The sequence below is a fragment of the Phycodurus eques genome, chromosome 10, assembly GCF_024500275.1.
Source record: "Phycodurus eques isolate BA_2022a chromosome 10, UOR_Pequ_1.1, whole genome shotgun sequence".
Lineage (NCBI taxonomy): Eukaryota > Metazoa > Chordata > Actinopteri > Syngnathiformes > Syngnathidae > Phycodurus > Phycodurus eques.
In genome coordinates this window covers 358,643-376,329 of record NC_084534.1, presented here as the reverse complement: position 1 = coordinate 376,329, position 17,687 = coordinate 358,643, and the positions used below count along the sequence as shown (strand labels likewise).

General features: G+C 43.9%; 1 protein-coding gene across 2 annotated transcripts; it reads right to left on the bottom strand.

Moving 5' to 3' along the window:
• Positions 1–2,541: 2,541 nt before the first annotated feature.
• On the bottom strand, positions 2,542–16,991 carry arfrp1 (ADP-ribosylation factor related protein 1). 2 transcript variants are annotated; one of them, XM_061687918.1, is made up of 7 exons: positions 16,664–16,991; positions 10,516–10,603; positions 8,275–8,357; positions 5,660–5,741; positions 3,767–3,837; positions 3,480–3,580; positions 2,542–3,400 (listed from the first exon to the last, which is right to left on the bottom strand). In XM_061687918.1, the coding sequence occupies exons 1-7, from the start codon at positions 16,754–16,756 to the stop codon at positions 3,313–3,315; spliced, it is 606 nt and encodes a 201-aa protein (XP_061543902.1). In that variant the 5' UTR covers positions 16,757–16,991; the 3' UTR covers positions 2,542–3,312. The 2 variants fall into 2 exon arrangements, with proteins under 2 accessions (XP_061543902.1, XP_061543903.1); XM_061687919.1 differs by having other exon boundaries at positions 3,310–3,400; positions 3,480–3,561.
• Between the last annotated feature and the right edge of the window lie 696 nt (positions 16,992–17,687).

Below are 17,687 nucleotides of genomic sequence, written 5' to 3'. Positions count from 1 at the left end.
AACAGCATGCACGAGCGAGAACCTGCTGCAAAGTTTCGATTCGGGCACGTAACCGGCAGTATTGGTGGACGGGCAACCGAGCAGACAATAAACACGAGCAAGGGTTTCTTTTCTCAAAACTTCGGAATATCCATAATCCCATCCAAAAACTTGAAACTTTCATCGATTATCGATTCAAGGCCCACAACTGAATCGATTTCAAGTATTTATTTATTGACATAATTTGGACTTCCAACTCATGAATTCCAAAAAGTAGAATACTGTGAAGAAATCCGCCCAAATTTTGCAGGCCGTAAATGTTTGAAACTTGAGTGTCACGCATTAATCGTCTACTAAACTCAAAGCACCTGCACAGGTTTCCCCAGGTGTCGTTCAATTGCTTCAGTTTGGTTCAATTGTCTCAGTTGGGCCCAATATGGGGAAGACTGCAGACTTGACAACTGGCCAGAAGACCATCATCGATACCCTCCGTAGGGCGGCTAAGCCACAAAAGTTCGTGGCCAAGCATATCAATGGAAAGTCTAGTGGAAGAACAACATGTGGCAGGAGAAGATCCACCAGATGACTGTGGGCTTATCAAACAGAGAAGATTCAAGAATCGAGCAGAGATCCAGACAGGGTGGAATGAGGCGACAGTCACAGCTTCAAAAACCGACGCATCCCGGGAGACGGGCTACGACTGTCGGGTTCCTCGGGCCGAGCCGCTTCTGAGCCTGAGCCGACGTAGGAAGAAGGACTGGACCGTCGGCCGGTGGTCCGAGGTCCTCTTTTCCGATGAAAGGAAAGTGTGCCTTTCGTTCGGGAATCAAGATCGAGGTCCGAGGGTTCGGAGGAAGGCGGGTGAAGAACAGAACCCGAGCTGCTCGAGGTCCAGTGTGAAATATCCACAGTCAGTCAGGATTTTGGGTGCAGGTGTTGGTAAATCCAAGGTCACCGCAACAGTGTACCAGAGTGTTTTAGAGGACTTCATGATTCCTTCTGCTGAGGATCTGTATGGAGATGCAGATGTTATCTGCCAGCAGGACCTGGCCCCTGCCCATACCGCCAGAAGCACCAAAACCTGCTTCGATGCCCATGCCATCGCGGTGCTCGACGGGGCGGCCAACTCGTTGGATCTAAACCCCGTTGAGAATCTATGGGGTGTTACCAAGGGGAAAACGAGGGGCACCAGACCCCAAAACGAAGAAGAAGTGACGGCGAGCATCAAGCAAGTCCGGGCTTCCATAACTCCAGAACAGGCGATGAACGCCACGGGCTGATTGATGGCCTCAATGCCACGGCGCATCCAGGCAGCGATGACAGCCGAGGGATTCCCAGACAAGCATTATCCATATTTTGATTGCTTTCATGTGACCCTCATTTCGTTCCTTTTTCTCCGACCAAAAACTGAGAAGGAAATGGGGATTTCGTCACTGTATTCTAATTTTGGGCTTTCCTGATTCGGTGGGTTTTATGAGCTGGAAGCCCAGCGTATGTAAAAAGAAACAAATGAAATTGTTTAAATTGTAGGCCCTGAATCTGTAATATATGAAAGTTTAACTTTTTTTTTTTGGAATGGAATTATGGAAAGGAATCAACTTTCCCATGATATTCAAACTTTTTGGAAAGGGTCTGCACATCCGTTTACATTCTGTACAGGACGAAAACGTTTCCAACACCGGCCCCTTGCGGCGACCGACAGTATTACAGTGGAATGAGTGAAGGGTTCCAATTTAAAACGGTGCGTAGGAGTATAAAATAAATCAAAGGGCATTGACATGATTCTACTGAGGTCCTAAAGTTTTCCATTCTAAAATCTGGATTAAAAAAAACAAAAACAAAGCATAACATAACAAAGCATAAGTGGATGAATGGTACAGTACAACCAGTGTAGGAAAGATTACTTTGGAAACGTGTTGGTTACAAATACAGGTTACCCTGTTGAAAAGGTTAGTAGTAGGGTAACTATTTCAATGACTTTCTCAAAGTAATAGCGCGTCTGCCTCACAGTTCCGAGGATCCAGGTTCAAATCCGCCCTCGCCTGTGTGGGTTTTCCCCACGTACTCCGGTTTCCTCCCACATCCCAAAAGCATGCACGGTAGCTTGATTGAAGACTCTAAATTGTACGTAGGTGCGGTTGTTTGTTTGTCTTGTGTGCCAACTGCGATTGGCTGGCGACCAGTTCGGGGCGTAGCCCGCCTCTTGCCCAGAGTCAGCTGGGCAAGACTCCAGCATGCCCGAGAGTGTGTAACCGAGTCGAACCGTTTATTCTCGGACATATTTGGGAAACGTGTCGTGTTTGAGACTACAGCAGACTGGCACATGACCAGAGAGAGCCAATCACAAGGAAGAAGTGATAGGAAAGAGATTTTGAAGCAATTTTTTCGATTCCAACCAAAATTGCAATAATGCAACTTTTCAAAATTAGATGTAATTTAACAACACATTTTCTACCAGTAATATAATTGATTACATTTTGTAATTACTCACCAACATTGAGGACAACTAATAGTCATCTTACATGACAGAAGATTTGTTTATTTTAGGGACACCAGACAAACTGCATGGTGTTTGTTTTATTCACGTTAGCATTTAACTCCAACTGCCAAAGCAAAGGCAAATACAATGTGCAGGGCAACAAAATGAAACAAGTATTCCGCATGCAAACAAACGTGTGCTCAGCGGTTTTGCGCAACTATTTTAAATAGGGAGACAGAGTGGGGCAGAAAAAAACAAAACAAAACAAAAATGTGGGCGACGTGATAACAAGAATGCCGAGAGATCTTTACATTTGAACATGTTTATACAATTCCACATCATTCCCCATTTTAAAACGTTGCAGGTATTCATTCCTCAAGTTGAAGCAAAATACAAAAACATCGGAATGACCCCTTTTGCATTTTTGATTTTTTAAATTAACGTCGCTGGCTTGTCGTTGGGTAAATCTCCAAATCTCACTTTTCAGGAAACAAACAAACAAACAAACGGTATGTTTTTTTTTAACGTTGCATCGTCAAAGAGAGCGAGCCATCTTCAGCTCTCGTTCAGTCTGTTGACACAGTGGCTCGTTCTGATATGACAGTCGGCAGTTAGGAATGTTTACAAGAAGAAGAAGAAGAAGAAGCTTACAAAAGCGCTCAAATGTGGGCAAAGACAGTCCATACAACAGTTTAGAATCCTTGTACCAGTCAGAGAAACTCTGTCCTTAATTCCTACACCAGAAACTAATCAAGCTGCTCAAAGTCACAGCAGACACACGAGGGGAGGGTCTTCAGCTCCAAGATTTGTTAGGAATGCCCTTGATGATAAAGTCCAAGATCCCAGATGGCCTTCTATGTGATGTCCTTCTGCCTGGGCGGCCGGTGAATGTTCCTGATCACACACTTCACCATCCACTCGATGCCTTCATTCACGCCATCCCTGCGTCATAAATACACACAAGAAATGAGTTGTGAGATCATTTCAGAAGGAAGTAACATGACTGAAGTTGCCAACTCACCCCGTGAGGGCAGTACACGGCTGGACTAAACAATCTCGTTTGCCAATCTTTGGTGCGCAGTCACTGAAGGCTGTTTTAATATCTGGCACGGACAAACAGTTCTGATGAAGGAGCAAGACACAAGACGTGCTGAGGCTGCAACCAAACTGTTACGCAACTTGGGGATATTTCCGGCGACATCCACTCTACATCACAACTGATGCAGTTATTCATATAGAAAAGACGGAGTATGAATCACAGAAAAAAATAGGTTGTGCGTTTCACCGAACAGAAGAACTCGACCCTACCAATATGTCCTGTTTGTTGGCCAGCACCAGGAGCGGGACGCCTTCCAACACATCACTGCTGATCATTTTCTCTGGAATGAGGTGAGAAAGGACTAGATTAGAATAGACAGACTTTCAAATTCAATGATACTCCCTTTTTCAGAATTCTATTTTTTTCATCAAAAAACGGAACTGTCACACAGCATGAAGTATTCAGGCCCTCCCTTTGCTGTGACACCAACTTAACTCGGGTGCTGTCCATTTGTTCTGATCATCCTTAAGATGGTTCTACACCTTCATTGGAGTCCTGATTAGGGAAGCCACACCCCTGTCTATAGAAGACCTTACAGCTCACAGTGCATGTCAGAGCAAATGAGAATCATGAGGTCAAAGGAACTGCCTGAAGAGCTCTGAGACAGAACTGTGGCAAGGCACTGAGCTGAACAAGGTGACAAAAACAAATTCTGCTGCACTTAAGGTTTCTCAGAACACCATCATCCTTAAATGGAAGACGTTTGGGACGGCCGGAACCCTTCCTAGAGCTGGCCGTCCGGCCAAACTGAGCAATCGGGGGAGAAGAGGCTTGGTGAGAGAAAGTAAAGAAGAACCCGAAGATCACTGTGGTTTAGCTCCAGAGATGCAGTCGGGAGATGGGAGAAAGTCCTAGAAAGTCAATCATCACTGCCGCCCTCCACCTGAAGGACTCCAAGATGGTGAGAAATAAGCTTCTCCGGTCTGATGAGACTTTTTGGCCTTAATTCTAAGTGAGTATGTGTGGTGAAATAACTTTCCATAACTTTTATGGACAGAATTTCAAGGGTCAGCCAAGGCGTAGAGGGGGTCCGGTTTGGTGGCCTCAGGATTGCATCTCTGCTTTTTGCAGATGATCTGGTTCTGTTGGCTTCATCAAGCCGTGATCTCAAAAGATCACTGGAGCAGTTCGCAGCAGCGTGTGAAGCGGCCGGGATGAGAATCAGCACCTCCAAATCTGAGACCATGGTCCTCAGGCGGAAAAGGGTGGCGTACCCTCTCCGGGTCGGGGATGAGATCCTCCCCGAAGTGTAGGAGTTCAAGTATCATGGGGTCTTGTTCACGAGTGAGGGAAGAATAGAACAGGAGATCGACAGGCGGATCGGCGCAGCGTCTGCAGTGATGCGGACTTTGTATCGGTCCGTTGTGGCGAAGAAGGAGCTCAGCCGAAAGGCGAAGCTCTCAATTGACCGGTCGATCTATGTTCCGACCCTCACCTAGGCTACATAACGTTTTTGCTGCCCTGCTGTGGGTCGTGACCGAAAGAACAAGATCCCGGATGCACGCGGCCGAAATTAGTTTCCTCCGCAGGGTGTCCGGGCTCTCCCTGAGAGAGAGGGTGAGAAGCTCGGTCATCCAGGAGGAGCTCAGATTAGAGCCGCTGCTCCTCCACATCGAGAGGAGCCAAATGAGGTGGCTGGGGCATCTGATTCGGATGCCTCCCGGACGCCTCCCCGGTGAGGTGTTCCGGGCACGTCCCACCGGGAGGAGACCCCGGGAGGCGACCCAGGACACCCTGGAGAGACTACGTCTTTCGGCTGGCCTGGGAACGCCTCGGGATCCCCCCCGGTAGAGCTGGATGAAGTGGCTGGGGAGAGGAAAGTCTGGGCGTCCCTGCTAAAGCTACTGCCCCTACGACCTGACCTCGGCTATGCGGTACAAAATGGATGGCTGGATGTTTAGCAAATTTTAATTCTATGATTAACTGTAGATTTTGGAGCTGGATAGGAGAATTCAGTACCAGACTTCACGTTCAGACCCCGTGAGAATGGCTATGACAAAAGTAAAGTGTGCTGCTCTGTTTCCACCATGGTTAAATGAATAGCACACAAATACTGTATAAAAGCAGGCTGGAAACTCAGTACTGTATGTAGGGTGACTTACCGAAGGCTTCCTTTGATTCTGAAAGTCGTTCTTCATCAGTTGAGTCGATCACATAGATAACTCCATGGGACTCTGCGTAGTACTAAATGTAATACAAACATTGTTAATGGGTTTGTAGTGACTAAATGTTCTGAACGCTTTTTTCTAGACTTTACACCGATTTATTGGCTTTATCGGTATCGGCCGATAATTAGCATTTTATGCTGATCGGCTTTAATGTCATAACTCGCCGATCCGATCAATGACGTAATTGATCGGCTCCGCAAAAGACATTTACTCCGTGTCGCCATCGTCCAACCTTTATGGAGCCAAGGAACATCTTTTACAATTGAAAAATCCTACGGCACACCAACAAACAAAAATGTCACAAAAAGTGGATACATTAATTATTGTATTTACTTCCTTCCATCTAATAGGAGACCATTCATTTGTCACTATGCCTCACTGGCATAATTAGAGGAACAAAGATACATTTATTGTAAATCTAATTTTTTCTCGCTGATCGGTGATCGGCCCCAAAAATCCTGATCTCGTAAAGCCTACTTGTTCATCCAATCCAACGGTCACTGAAAACGAATCTGACTGACTATGCGGACCAAACCCTGGACACCAGTCGTACAGGGACCGAACAGCCCGTATCAGGGGCTCGGGTACTCTGTACTCCCGGAGCAACCCACACAGGACTTCCCGAGGGACACTGTCGAACGCCTTCTCCAAGTCCACAAAACACATGTAGACTGGCTGGGCGAACTCCCATCCACCCTCGAGAGAACCCTGCTGAGGGTGTAGAGCTGGTCCACTGTTCCATGGCCAGGACGAAAACCACACTGATCCTCCTGATTCTGAGATTCGACTTCCTGACAGACCCTCCTCTCCAGAACCCCTGCATACACCTTACCAGGGAGGCTGAGGATTGTTATAGTACAGTTGGAACTCACCCTCCGGTCCATCACCACTACTCCAGTCTGCCAATCCAGAGGCACTGTCCCTGATGTCCACACAATGTTGCAGAGGCGTGTCAACCAGGACAGCCCCACAATATCCAGAGCCTTAAGGAACTCTGGGCGGATCTCATCCACCCACTGGGCCCTGACACAGAAGAGCTTTTTAACCACCTTGGTGACCTCAACCCCAGAGATAGGAAAGCCCACCTCAGAGTACCGAGACTCTGCTTCCTCCTGGGAAAGCGTGTCGGTGGAATTGAGGAGATCGTCGAAGTATTCGGCCCACCGACTTACAACGTCCCTGGTCGAGGTCAGCGGCGCCCCATCCGCACCACACACGGTATTGATGGTGCACTGCTTCCTACTCCTGAGACCATCCGAAGCTGTCCGACAGTCATTCTCCATGGCCTCGCCAAACTCCTCGCACGCCCGAGTTTTTGTTTCAGTGACCAACAAATTTACAATTTAGAGTCTTCAAATTAACCTACCCTGCACATTTTTGGGATGTGGGAGGAAACTGGAGTACCCAGATAAAACCCGAGCAGGCACGGGGAGAACATGCAAACTCCACACAGGTGAGGCCGGATTTGAACCCAGGTCCTCAGAACTGTGAGGCAGATGTGCTAACCAGTTTGACACCGTGCCGCCCCATGTGGACACCCTTAAGTCTGAATATGTTGTTTGTTATGGACAGTCTGTGACGAACACAGAAGTCCTAGAACAGAACATCGCTTGGGTTCTGATCGAGGGGGGGGCTGTTCTTCCCAATCACACCCTTCCAGGTCTCACTGTCACTGCCTACGCAACCGATGAAGTGCCCAGCAGAATGAGGGAGTCTGCTCTCCACCATCCCATCCAAGGACTTCAAGAAGGGTGGGTACTCTGAACTGGTGTTTGGTGCATAGGCACATAGCATAGCCAATAGCCAGGGCCCATCCCCTCCCCCGAATGTGGAGGGAGGCTAACCCCCAAAGTAGATGCACCGAGCCAGAGGGAAATAAGTATGCCCGCACACCTGTTCGGCGCCTCTCACTGTGGGCAACTCCAGATTGGAAGAGAGTCCAACCCCTCTTAAGAAGACTGGTACCAGAGCCCAAGCTGTGTGTGGTGAGCCCCAGTATATCTAGTCGGAACTTCTCAACCTCGCACACCAGCTCAGGCTCCTTCCCTGCCAGAGAGGTGAGATTTCAAGTCCCAAGGGTCAGCTTCTGTAGCCGCGCCTCGGTAAAGCCACGGTAAATATTGAACACGTTCATTATTTAAGATTGTTGGCCCGACCTGTTTCGGACCCTAAAATCGGGACGAATCCACTCTTAACACATATCAGACCTAAGAATCCTTTAGGATAATCTTATAAGGCCTAAGATTGTCTGGGATTTTAACGTGCTTGGTCAGGAAGGGGCAGAATTGGCACAAAAACAGGCCGATGGTCTTTGTGTGTGTGCCAGGCCTAAATTGTCTTCAGGTAAATCAAGACTGTTTTGAAGAGGTATTTTTTTAATGTGAAATTTCTACATAACATTGCACCAAAATGTTTTGTGCATAGAAATAGAGGAAGATAAAACATCTTAAAGACAGATAGAAGCTTAAGGAGTTACAGAGTTGATATAAAATGATTGTTAACAGACAGCCAAGCAGTATTGGTGGTGGTTATTGTGAGAAGGTACTTACTTTGTCCCAAAGAGACTGAAGCTCCTCTTGGCCTCCCAGATCCCAGAACATTAGACGAGCCTTGCCCACATCAATAGTTCCAACTGAGAAGGATTCAAATGAGCAGGAATAATCTATCAGCAATTGAAAACTAGACTACAGTGATGCCTTGAGATACGAGTATAATTAATTCCCTGACCATGCTCAAGGCACTCACACTATATTGCCAAACGTATTTGCTCACCTGCCTCGAATTTAAGGCTCACCTGCCATATGAATTTAAGTGACATCCCAGTCCTAATCCATAGGTTTCAATATGACGTTGGTATATGACTTTGAAGCTATAATCGCTTCAACTCTTCTGGGAAGGCTGTCCACAAGGTTTAGCAGTGCGTTTATGGGGTCACACACCAATGTTGGACGAGAAGGCCTGGCTCTCAGTCTCCGCAGTAATTCATCCCAAAGGTGTTCTGTCGGGATGAGGTCAGGACTCCGTGCAGGCCAATCAACTTCAACCACACCGGACTCTGTCATCCATGTCTTTATGGACCTTGCTTTGTGCACTGGTGCACAGTTGGGAGCATGGAATTGTCCAAAATCTCTTGGTATGCTGAAGCATTCAGATTTCCTTTCACTGGAACTAAGGGGCCAAGCCCGGCTCCTGAAAAACAACCCCACACCTTCGTTCCCCCTCCACCAAACGTTACACTTGCCACAATACAGTCAGACCAGTACCGTTCTCCTGGACACCGCCAAACCCAGACTTGTCCATCAGATTGTAAGATGGAGAAGCGTGATTCGTCACTCCAGAGAACGCGTCTCCATTGCTCTAGAGTCCAGTGGCGGCATGCTTTACACTATTGCTTCAGACGCTCTGCATTACACTTAGCGATGTATAGCTTGGATGGAGCTGCTCGGCCATGGAAACCCATTCCATGAAGCTTTCTGTGCACTGTTCTTGAGCTAATCCGAAGGCCACGTGAAGTTTGGAGGTCTGTAGCGATTGACTCGTCAGAAAATCGGCGACCTCTTCGCACTACGCGCCTCAGCATCTGCTGACACCCTCGCCGTCAGTTTACGCGGCCGACCACTTTGTGGCCGAGTTGCTGTCGTTCCCAAATGCTTCCACCTTCTTATAATGCAGCTGACAGTCGACTGTGGAACATTTAGGAGTGAGGACATTTTACGAATGGACTTGTTGCACAGGTGGCTTCAGCTCACATTAACATGCTGAAATTCACTGAGCTCCTGAGAGTGATCCATTCTTGCAAAAATGTTTGTAAAGACAGACTGCATGCCGAGGTGCTTGATTAAGGCTCACCTGCGACCATGGAAATGATTGGAACACCTGATGCCGATTATTAAGGTGGGTTAGTGAATACTTTTGGCAATATAGTGTAGCTCAAATCATCTTTCCCCATTGAAATGAAAGGCCATTAATCTGTTCCATCCTCCCCCGAATAAAGAAAACGTGTTTTTCAATCAGGAAAAATGGCAGTATATAGTAGTATACTTCGTCATAAAACAGGAGTAATAACATAATTAAATACAATGTTAAGAGTTCAACACTTGCATCATATTTAATGCAGCAATCCAATTCACTGCGCTGCTCCTTGTGGTTTGCCTGCCTTGGTCACCGAGAGGCAGTATAATACTGTAGTCATGCAGACACAAACGAAGAATAGACTTCTCGTCGTACTGACTCAGTAAGACTGTAATATTAGTCGTTTTTTTCCATAGATGACAAAGAATGACTGCATGTAGTGTACGTATGTAGCGTTATTTTATCGATCCAAATACGTGTTGCTTCAAAAACCACGACTATCGATGCTTGTTAACATGTCAATAGTGTTTTGCATTGTTTGTTAGCATTAGGCTAAGTGGACTTTTTTTTTTTTTTTTTTTTTTTTTTTTTTTTACAAGACAAAGCTGTTTTAAATCAAAGATGTAAATGATCTTTGTTTTATGTTCAGTGTGGCAGGACAGTTCAGCTCGAAGTGAGTGGCATTAAACAGCTTGAAGCCTCTGTTTTGACAAATTGATCAATATTTGCCAAACTGCTGCTGATTGTTAAGTAAGTTGACTTGATTTCACTGCCACAACACAGCACTCATGTCTCAAGTTTGCGCTCGCAAGTCAAAACAAGAAATTGGGCAAACGACATTTCTCATCTCAAACAACTGGCAAGTTGGGTCACTGGTATCTCAAGGCACCACTGTATAATATACAATCATACACACAAACACGCTAAAACCCACTTACTGTTCAGTCCAACTGTACTTGTGATCTTGGACAAATTCATTCCCTTATAGTTCTTGCTGAACTTTGTTTTGGTTTGTTCCAAAAAGGTCTATAGGAGGGACAGTTATCACACATTTATGAGTTAAACAAAAACATTTATATTCCATGATTGCCATGACATGACAGTCACACAGTCCAATGGAAAACCATAAATCAGTTTCTGGTCAGCCGTTCAAAAATAGCATTTTGAATTTACAGTGAGCTTTCAGTACAAATACTGTACTTTGTATTTGTGAAGCCATTTTGGGGGTAGAATCCCACGTGCCATTTAGTGAGCAGTATCATTAGAATCAGAGTCACGTGTGTTAGCCAAATATGTTAAAACACAAGGAATTTGCTTTGTGAAATGGTCTTTAATCTCGATTGGCGTCATGACGTCTAAATCATTGGCCTTTGTATGGGAAATCATGCCCCCTTGTGCAGTCGTCATAAGGGATGTTCTAGGATTTTGCTATCGACGTTCAGGTGAAAGGTTATGTGATATTTTCGTTGTTCAGAGCTGTATTGCGGGCAGGAGCTAAGGTTAGCGCATTGCTCTAAGAACGTGAGTGTGTCCTTGCTGCATGTTTATGCTTTATAGGTTGAACATGATTTGCAAATCATTGTATTCCATTTTCATTTATGTTTATCACAACGTGCCAATTTCATTGGAATTGGGGTTGTACGATTGCAATTATGTGCAACACAAGATGCATATCATTAATTCCATTTGTTTTCATAATTCTAACTAGTCTTTTAACTGTTTATAATTCAATATTGAAAACATATAAGTACATACAAATATACATTTTTCATCTGTGTGTGTGTGTGTGTATTTGAGGTGGGGGAGTCGAGTGGCCCCACTAATGCCCCTTTGCCGTTGTACCGGTTTTACCCCCAACCGGCCTCGCTCCGCCCCGTGTGATCGCTTCTCCAATACACCTTTTCGAGGCCGAGCCATGACAATGGCTCCGGTTTTCAGAACCTCCTCCGACTTGGTTCTGCAACGCAGACCGAGGAGGGCCGTGACGTAAACTGCAACTCGACACGATGGTCCGGTCCAGTCGGGTTTGACCACATCGCACAGTGTGTGTCAGACTTAAAGCAGCTTTTGTTCTGTGGTCGACTGAGGAGGTGAGGCCATTTTTGTCCATATGGGCAGAAGATGAAATACAGCCTGAAATACAACATTCACATATCCCCTTCTTCTTGATCCTGCTCCAATCCCTCCCACTTTTGATGAGTGCCTGTTCCTCGAGGAAAAGCAACAGAGGCCAGGCCAGGCCAAGCGAGACTGGGGCAGAGCAGGGACAGGCCGTTCTGGAACTTGCAATGGAAAACCGCCGTTAGTGGGCCCCACTTCTCCCTGATGTAAGCGGAGCCTAAACTGGCTTAAAGTTCAAGTAGATTCCTGCATCCTAACCTTGGTCCGCTGGACACCCCAATATTGTTGTGTATCATTTCTGTAGAATACCTTGACTCACTCAAAAATTGGAATAAAAATAGGACCTCTAGCCATAACTAGCTCTTGGTGGAAAAAATGAAATCAAATGCAACCATCTCCACATGCGATGTGAAATAGCAGTGGAGGAGGAGCCTCCAATGTTTAGCAATCATAAATGATATCGGAAGCCAGTGTTTCCCGACCAGGGTTATCGCGAACCCCTGGGGGTACGCGAGCACATTGCAGGTGTCACGGAATACATGTACAGTCTCATTTGAATTTTTTTTTTTAAAATGTAACTGTAATTTGGTACAGCTACTGAAAAAAAGATGCAATCAGATTACAGGTACATTTGTTAAAATGTTGGATTCATCGAAAGGATTCCATTTTTAATATGGAAAGAGAGAGGCTGGTTGTTGATTTTTAGCAGATGTGTTGTAGATTTGACTGTGCGCGCACACACACACACACACACACACACACACAAACACACCCGACGTCAGAATTTGCACATTCACATTTTATTTTGGATTTTTTTGTTTTGAATTGATGTTCATGCTGTGGTTAAAAGTCCTAAATTACTCACTATTTACTCAGTCATTAATTATTTCACTGTGTACTTTTTACTCAAGTAATTTTTGGGAGGACTATTTTTTACTTTTACTTGTGTCTCATCATTGTCAAGTAACAGTACTCTTACTTGAGTACAACGTTTGACTACTCAACCCACCTCTGGAGCGGACATCCTCGATTGCCACTCTTACGTTTACGCAACATTTTTGCTCATCAGATCAGCCAGTGTCGCATTTGTTGCACTGGTCTTTTGTATTTTGCGTTGAGGTGCTGCAGGTCGTGGCCCTGGTTGTGGTCTCAGTGGAACCGTTAAGCTCACGTAACAGTGATAAGAGCTCGTCCGCTAGTGCATCTTGTATGAATTAGGAACCGCGCCTACAATTATCTAATTAGCTTACGGATGTTAATGTTCACTGTATTCAGCGACGGAGCGATGTTAGGGATTATGTCACAACACAGAATGAATTTACTTCAAATTCAGAAATGGACAATGAAAACGGAAAAATATTCTATTTCATATTTTCCTGGAGGATGCATTTGGGATTAGCCTTTGAACTTGGTCATCGTGAAAAATGAAGTGAACCAGCCAATGATTTGAGTCAATTCTTTTCCACAATGAGAGCGCTTAAAGAGGAGGATGCTATTCATGTGGCACAGCTTGAAGCAGGTTTCGGGTGCAGGTGGAGATGGGTTCTAGCTCAAGTTGGGGGCCAGAACAAAAGAAAGCCAAGAAATGAGGCAAATTTGATTTGAAATCTGAAATGTGTACATCAACGTTGTACATCGACCTTTTTTCGCAGTGATGTCACGCATTATCATCATCATCATGTATCATAATTACAAGTGTGTGTGTGCGCGTGTGTAGACCTTAATGAACGAATGACTAAAGTATCCATCTGTGTACAGTGCCTCGAAAAAGTCTTGGTCCCCTTCTTGAGTTCTTATACTTTTGCATCGTTTCCCCATTTTAATGTTTAAGATTATCAAACAAATGCAAATAGACAAATATAACCAAAGTGAACACAAAGGGCTATTTTTAAATGGTGATTTCATTTATTCAGGAAAAATAACTATTCAAAGTTACCTGGCCCTGTGTGAAAAGGTAATGGCCCCCTAAAACTAATAACTGGTTTGGGGCATCCTCAGCAGCAACAACTGAAATCATACTTTCAAATCTCTGTGGAGATATATTTGCCCACTATTCCTGCAAGGAATAGTGGGCAATTCAGAAAAAAAAATAAGAGGGTTTTCGAGCATAAACAGCCTTTTTCAGGTCATGCCACTGCCTTTCAATCAGATCCAAGTCTGGACTTTGACTAGGCCACGGCAAAACCTTCATTTAAAAAAAAAAAAAAAATGTTTTAAGCCATTCAGAAGCTGACTTGCTGGTGTGTTTTGGATCACTATCCTGCTGCAGAACCTTAGTGCTCTTCAGCTTGAGGTGGCAAACCGATGAGTGAACATTCTCCTTCAGGATTTTCTGTTAAAAGAGCAGAATTCATGGTGCCATCGATCACAGCAAGTTGTCCAGGTCCTGAAGGAGCTAAGCAGCCCAAGACCATCACCACCATGTATGACTGTTGGTATGATGTTCTTTTTCTTAAACGCTGTGCTCCACTTACACCGGCTGTAGCGGGACACATAGCTTCCAAAAAGCTCAACTTTCATCTCGTCAGTCCATATAATATTCTCCCAAAAGTCTGGGGAATCATTCAGATGTTTTTTTGAAAAAGTAAGACAAGCCTTTGTATTTATTTTGGTCAGCAGTGATTTTCGACATGCAACTCTGCCATGGATGCCATTTTTGCCCAGTCCCTTCCTTATTGTTGTGTCATTAACACTGACCTTAACCGAGGCAAGGGAGACCCCCAGTCCTTTAGAAGTTGTCCTGAGCTCCTCTGTGGCCTCCTGGGTGAGTCATTGCTGTTCTCTGTAGGCTGGTCACTCCTGGGAAGGTTCACCACTGTTTTTCTCCATGTGAGGGTAACTGCTCTCCCTATGGTTCGCTGGAATCCTAAAGCTTTACAAATGGCGTTTGTCTCCTTTTCCAGACTGATACATGCCAATTACTTTATTTGTCAACTATTCTGTCATTTCTTTGTATCATGTATCATTATGTCGTGGCTTTCCGAGATCTTTTGTCCGACTTGATGTCTGGACAGATTCTGTTGAAGTTATTTCTTGATTGAACAGGTCTGTCAGTCATCGGGCTTGGGTGTCATCAGTGAAAATTCACCAAAAATTTGTATTAGCCACAATTCATTCATGATTTAACAAGGGGTGGAATTACGTTTTCACAGAGGGCCAGGTAACTGAATAGTTGTTGTTTTTTCCCTGAATAAATGAAATCACCATCTAAAAACAGCACATTAAGCTTCATTGGGTTATATTTCACGGATATTTACATTTGTTTTGATTATTTTAAAGTGGGGAAGCTATGCAAGAATATCCGCATTTGAGAAGGGGGTCAATACTTTCTCACGCCACTGTTAAGTAAGGAGTTGCTTTCTGGGACAGTTTCAAAACAGCATTCCTCGTGCAACTAAGCAATTGTTTTAAATGTTCCGAAATCCAGCCATCATTCCAGTCATACTGTATCTGCAACACGGTGAACAAGCGGTTAGCACATCTTCCTCACAGTTCTGAGGTTTTGGATTTGTATTCGGGGCGCTCTGGCTTCCTCTCACGTTCTAAAACCATGCATATCAAAGAATTCACATTCATCCGACCGAAAAGACCAGATCAAAATATAGTGTATTGATTTCATTTCTTTTGTCCTTTTTTTGTTGTTTTTAGTTTTTATTTATTTTTTTAGCACATTTGGTATTGGAGTCATTAAAAAGTATCAGGTTACATTAATATTATAGTCCTTGGATCACATTACTAACAGGTAATAACTATCAAAATACATTTTTACTAACTACATTTTTTAAAACCGGTAATAACTATCAGAATACATTTTTAAAGTAACCCTCCCGACCGTGCGTGAAACGTAATTTATTTTCATGATGATAAGTAAATATTCTCGGTCATTTCTGAAGCCCATCAATTAAATGTATGTGCGCGCGGCAACTCGTTTACCCGGGAAGACAATAGCCTGTGGCACAGCCTTGCCAAAAATCAAAACAGCCGCGTACAGGCAAATATGGATCAATGGCTGAAACATCCAGTTGCTCTGGATTCAGGAGCGGGTTCACATAACGCTCGGTAAATGTTAAATGAATTATATACAAAAAGGGTAAGGTTTATCATTTATTTAGATGTTTTTTATTATTATTAATTTATTTATTGAAAGGACTTATCTTAAAGGCGACATTTATTTTTAGGTTTAATTTGAGTTAAAAAGAAGACAATTCAATGTTCAAGTTAAAGAGATCAAATAAAATGACTTTCATTCAAGAAGTAGTTGTGTTACGTTCTACTGGTACTTTTAGAGAATAATCAACACGTACAGTATGGAGCTACTCATGTTGGAAACCAAAATGATCTGGGTGGACACAAAACAAAATCGGTTGGTAACCACTGTCTTCAAATACCATATTGATTTGGATTACGTACAGTTGTGGGAAAAAGCCTGGTTGAAATTCTATCAATTGACATGAAGGATATGGCTATTTCTGACCCTTTGTGTGTATTCTTTGAATTACAGATTCTCCCAAAAGTTCAGACAACCTCGATGTCTATTAAGAAAAGCAATCACTTTTTTCATACAGGGCCATCTAGGTTTGGATTTTTTTGTCTCCCTTAATAATAAAAAAAAAAACATTTAAAACCTGCATTTTGTGTTTACTTGTGTTGTTTTGGACCAATATTTAAATTTGTTTGATGATGGGAAACATTTAAGTGTGACAAACATGCAAAAAAACAAGCAAACAAACATAACCCCCCCCCCGATAAATCAGGAAGGGGGTAAACGCTTTTTCACAGCACTGGATGTAGGTCAGAAAGCGGAACAGGTTCGCCTGGTGTGCATCTTTTAGAAACACTATAACGTTGAGTTGTAAACCTCCACTTAACCAAGGTAAACACAACGATCAGATTAACATTACAAGGGGATGTAAAACAAAACAACAGAATGGCAATCGTCACATTAACAGATGAGATTCAGCATACCGTTTTTCCAGCGTTATCCAATCCAAGGATTAAAATGCAGTATTCGTCCTTTTGAAACATGTATTTATATAACCCAGATAATAAAGTATACATTGCGATGAAGAAGAAGAATGGGACTGTCCAAGTCTAACCTCAAGAGTTGCAACTATTCTGGTCAACGTTTGGCTTCTAACCTAGTTCAGTCTTCCCAAGCTGATCATTTTGGTTCATGCCAATGTGGTTCCATTTTTGACTAAAATAATTATGAAGTGACTAGAATCACAAATTCATAAAAACTGAAAACGTCGACGTCTGTTCTGAGAGCGGACGTGGTGTGGACTACGACATGTGTGTGCGTGCGCTAAATAGGATGTAGAGTGCCATGAATTGTGGGAAATGTAGTCAACGCTCTTGCGGTCAACGTTCTACTTGTTTTGGCAACCCACAATTAAACTACATTTCCCAGTCCAAAAGGTAATGTCTTCCGTTTCAGGAGAAAACTATGGCGGACCAAAAGTTCCGACATAGGGGACGTTCGAAAATTCAATCTGACGCTCTGATAAAAACAAATATCAGAATCAGAATCATCTTTATTTGCCAAGTATGTCCAAAACACACAAGGAATAAATACAACATTAAATAATTAAATAAATGAATAATTAATTGAATGTATGATTAATAAATGACAGACAGATGCATTGATGTGTAATTAAATGTGTCGTTCATATCATAAAATGCAATTTCTATTTTTTTGAAAAGGGGTTTTGACACTCTCTTCCGATTCCGAACGACAAGAACCGTTCTATTCTACAAAACGCTTAGGAAAGGTGCCTTGATGCCGCTTTTAAAACAAACGCTGGTGAGCACAGGTATCTATTGGCAGCCGAGACACGCCATTTTGAGCTCTGTGCCGACTGTGACGCTAAGCTAGGGTTGTCAACGTCGTGAGATCATTGCCATGTGTGTGCGCACAGCAGGAAAACCAAAGGACCAACGATGCCGGTACATTGTGGTGCGCACGGTTGCGTACAGTGCGTACGAAAAC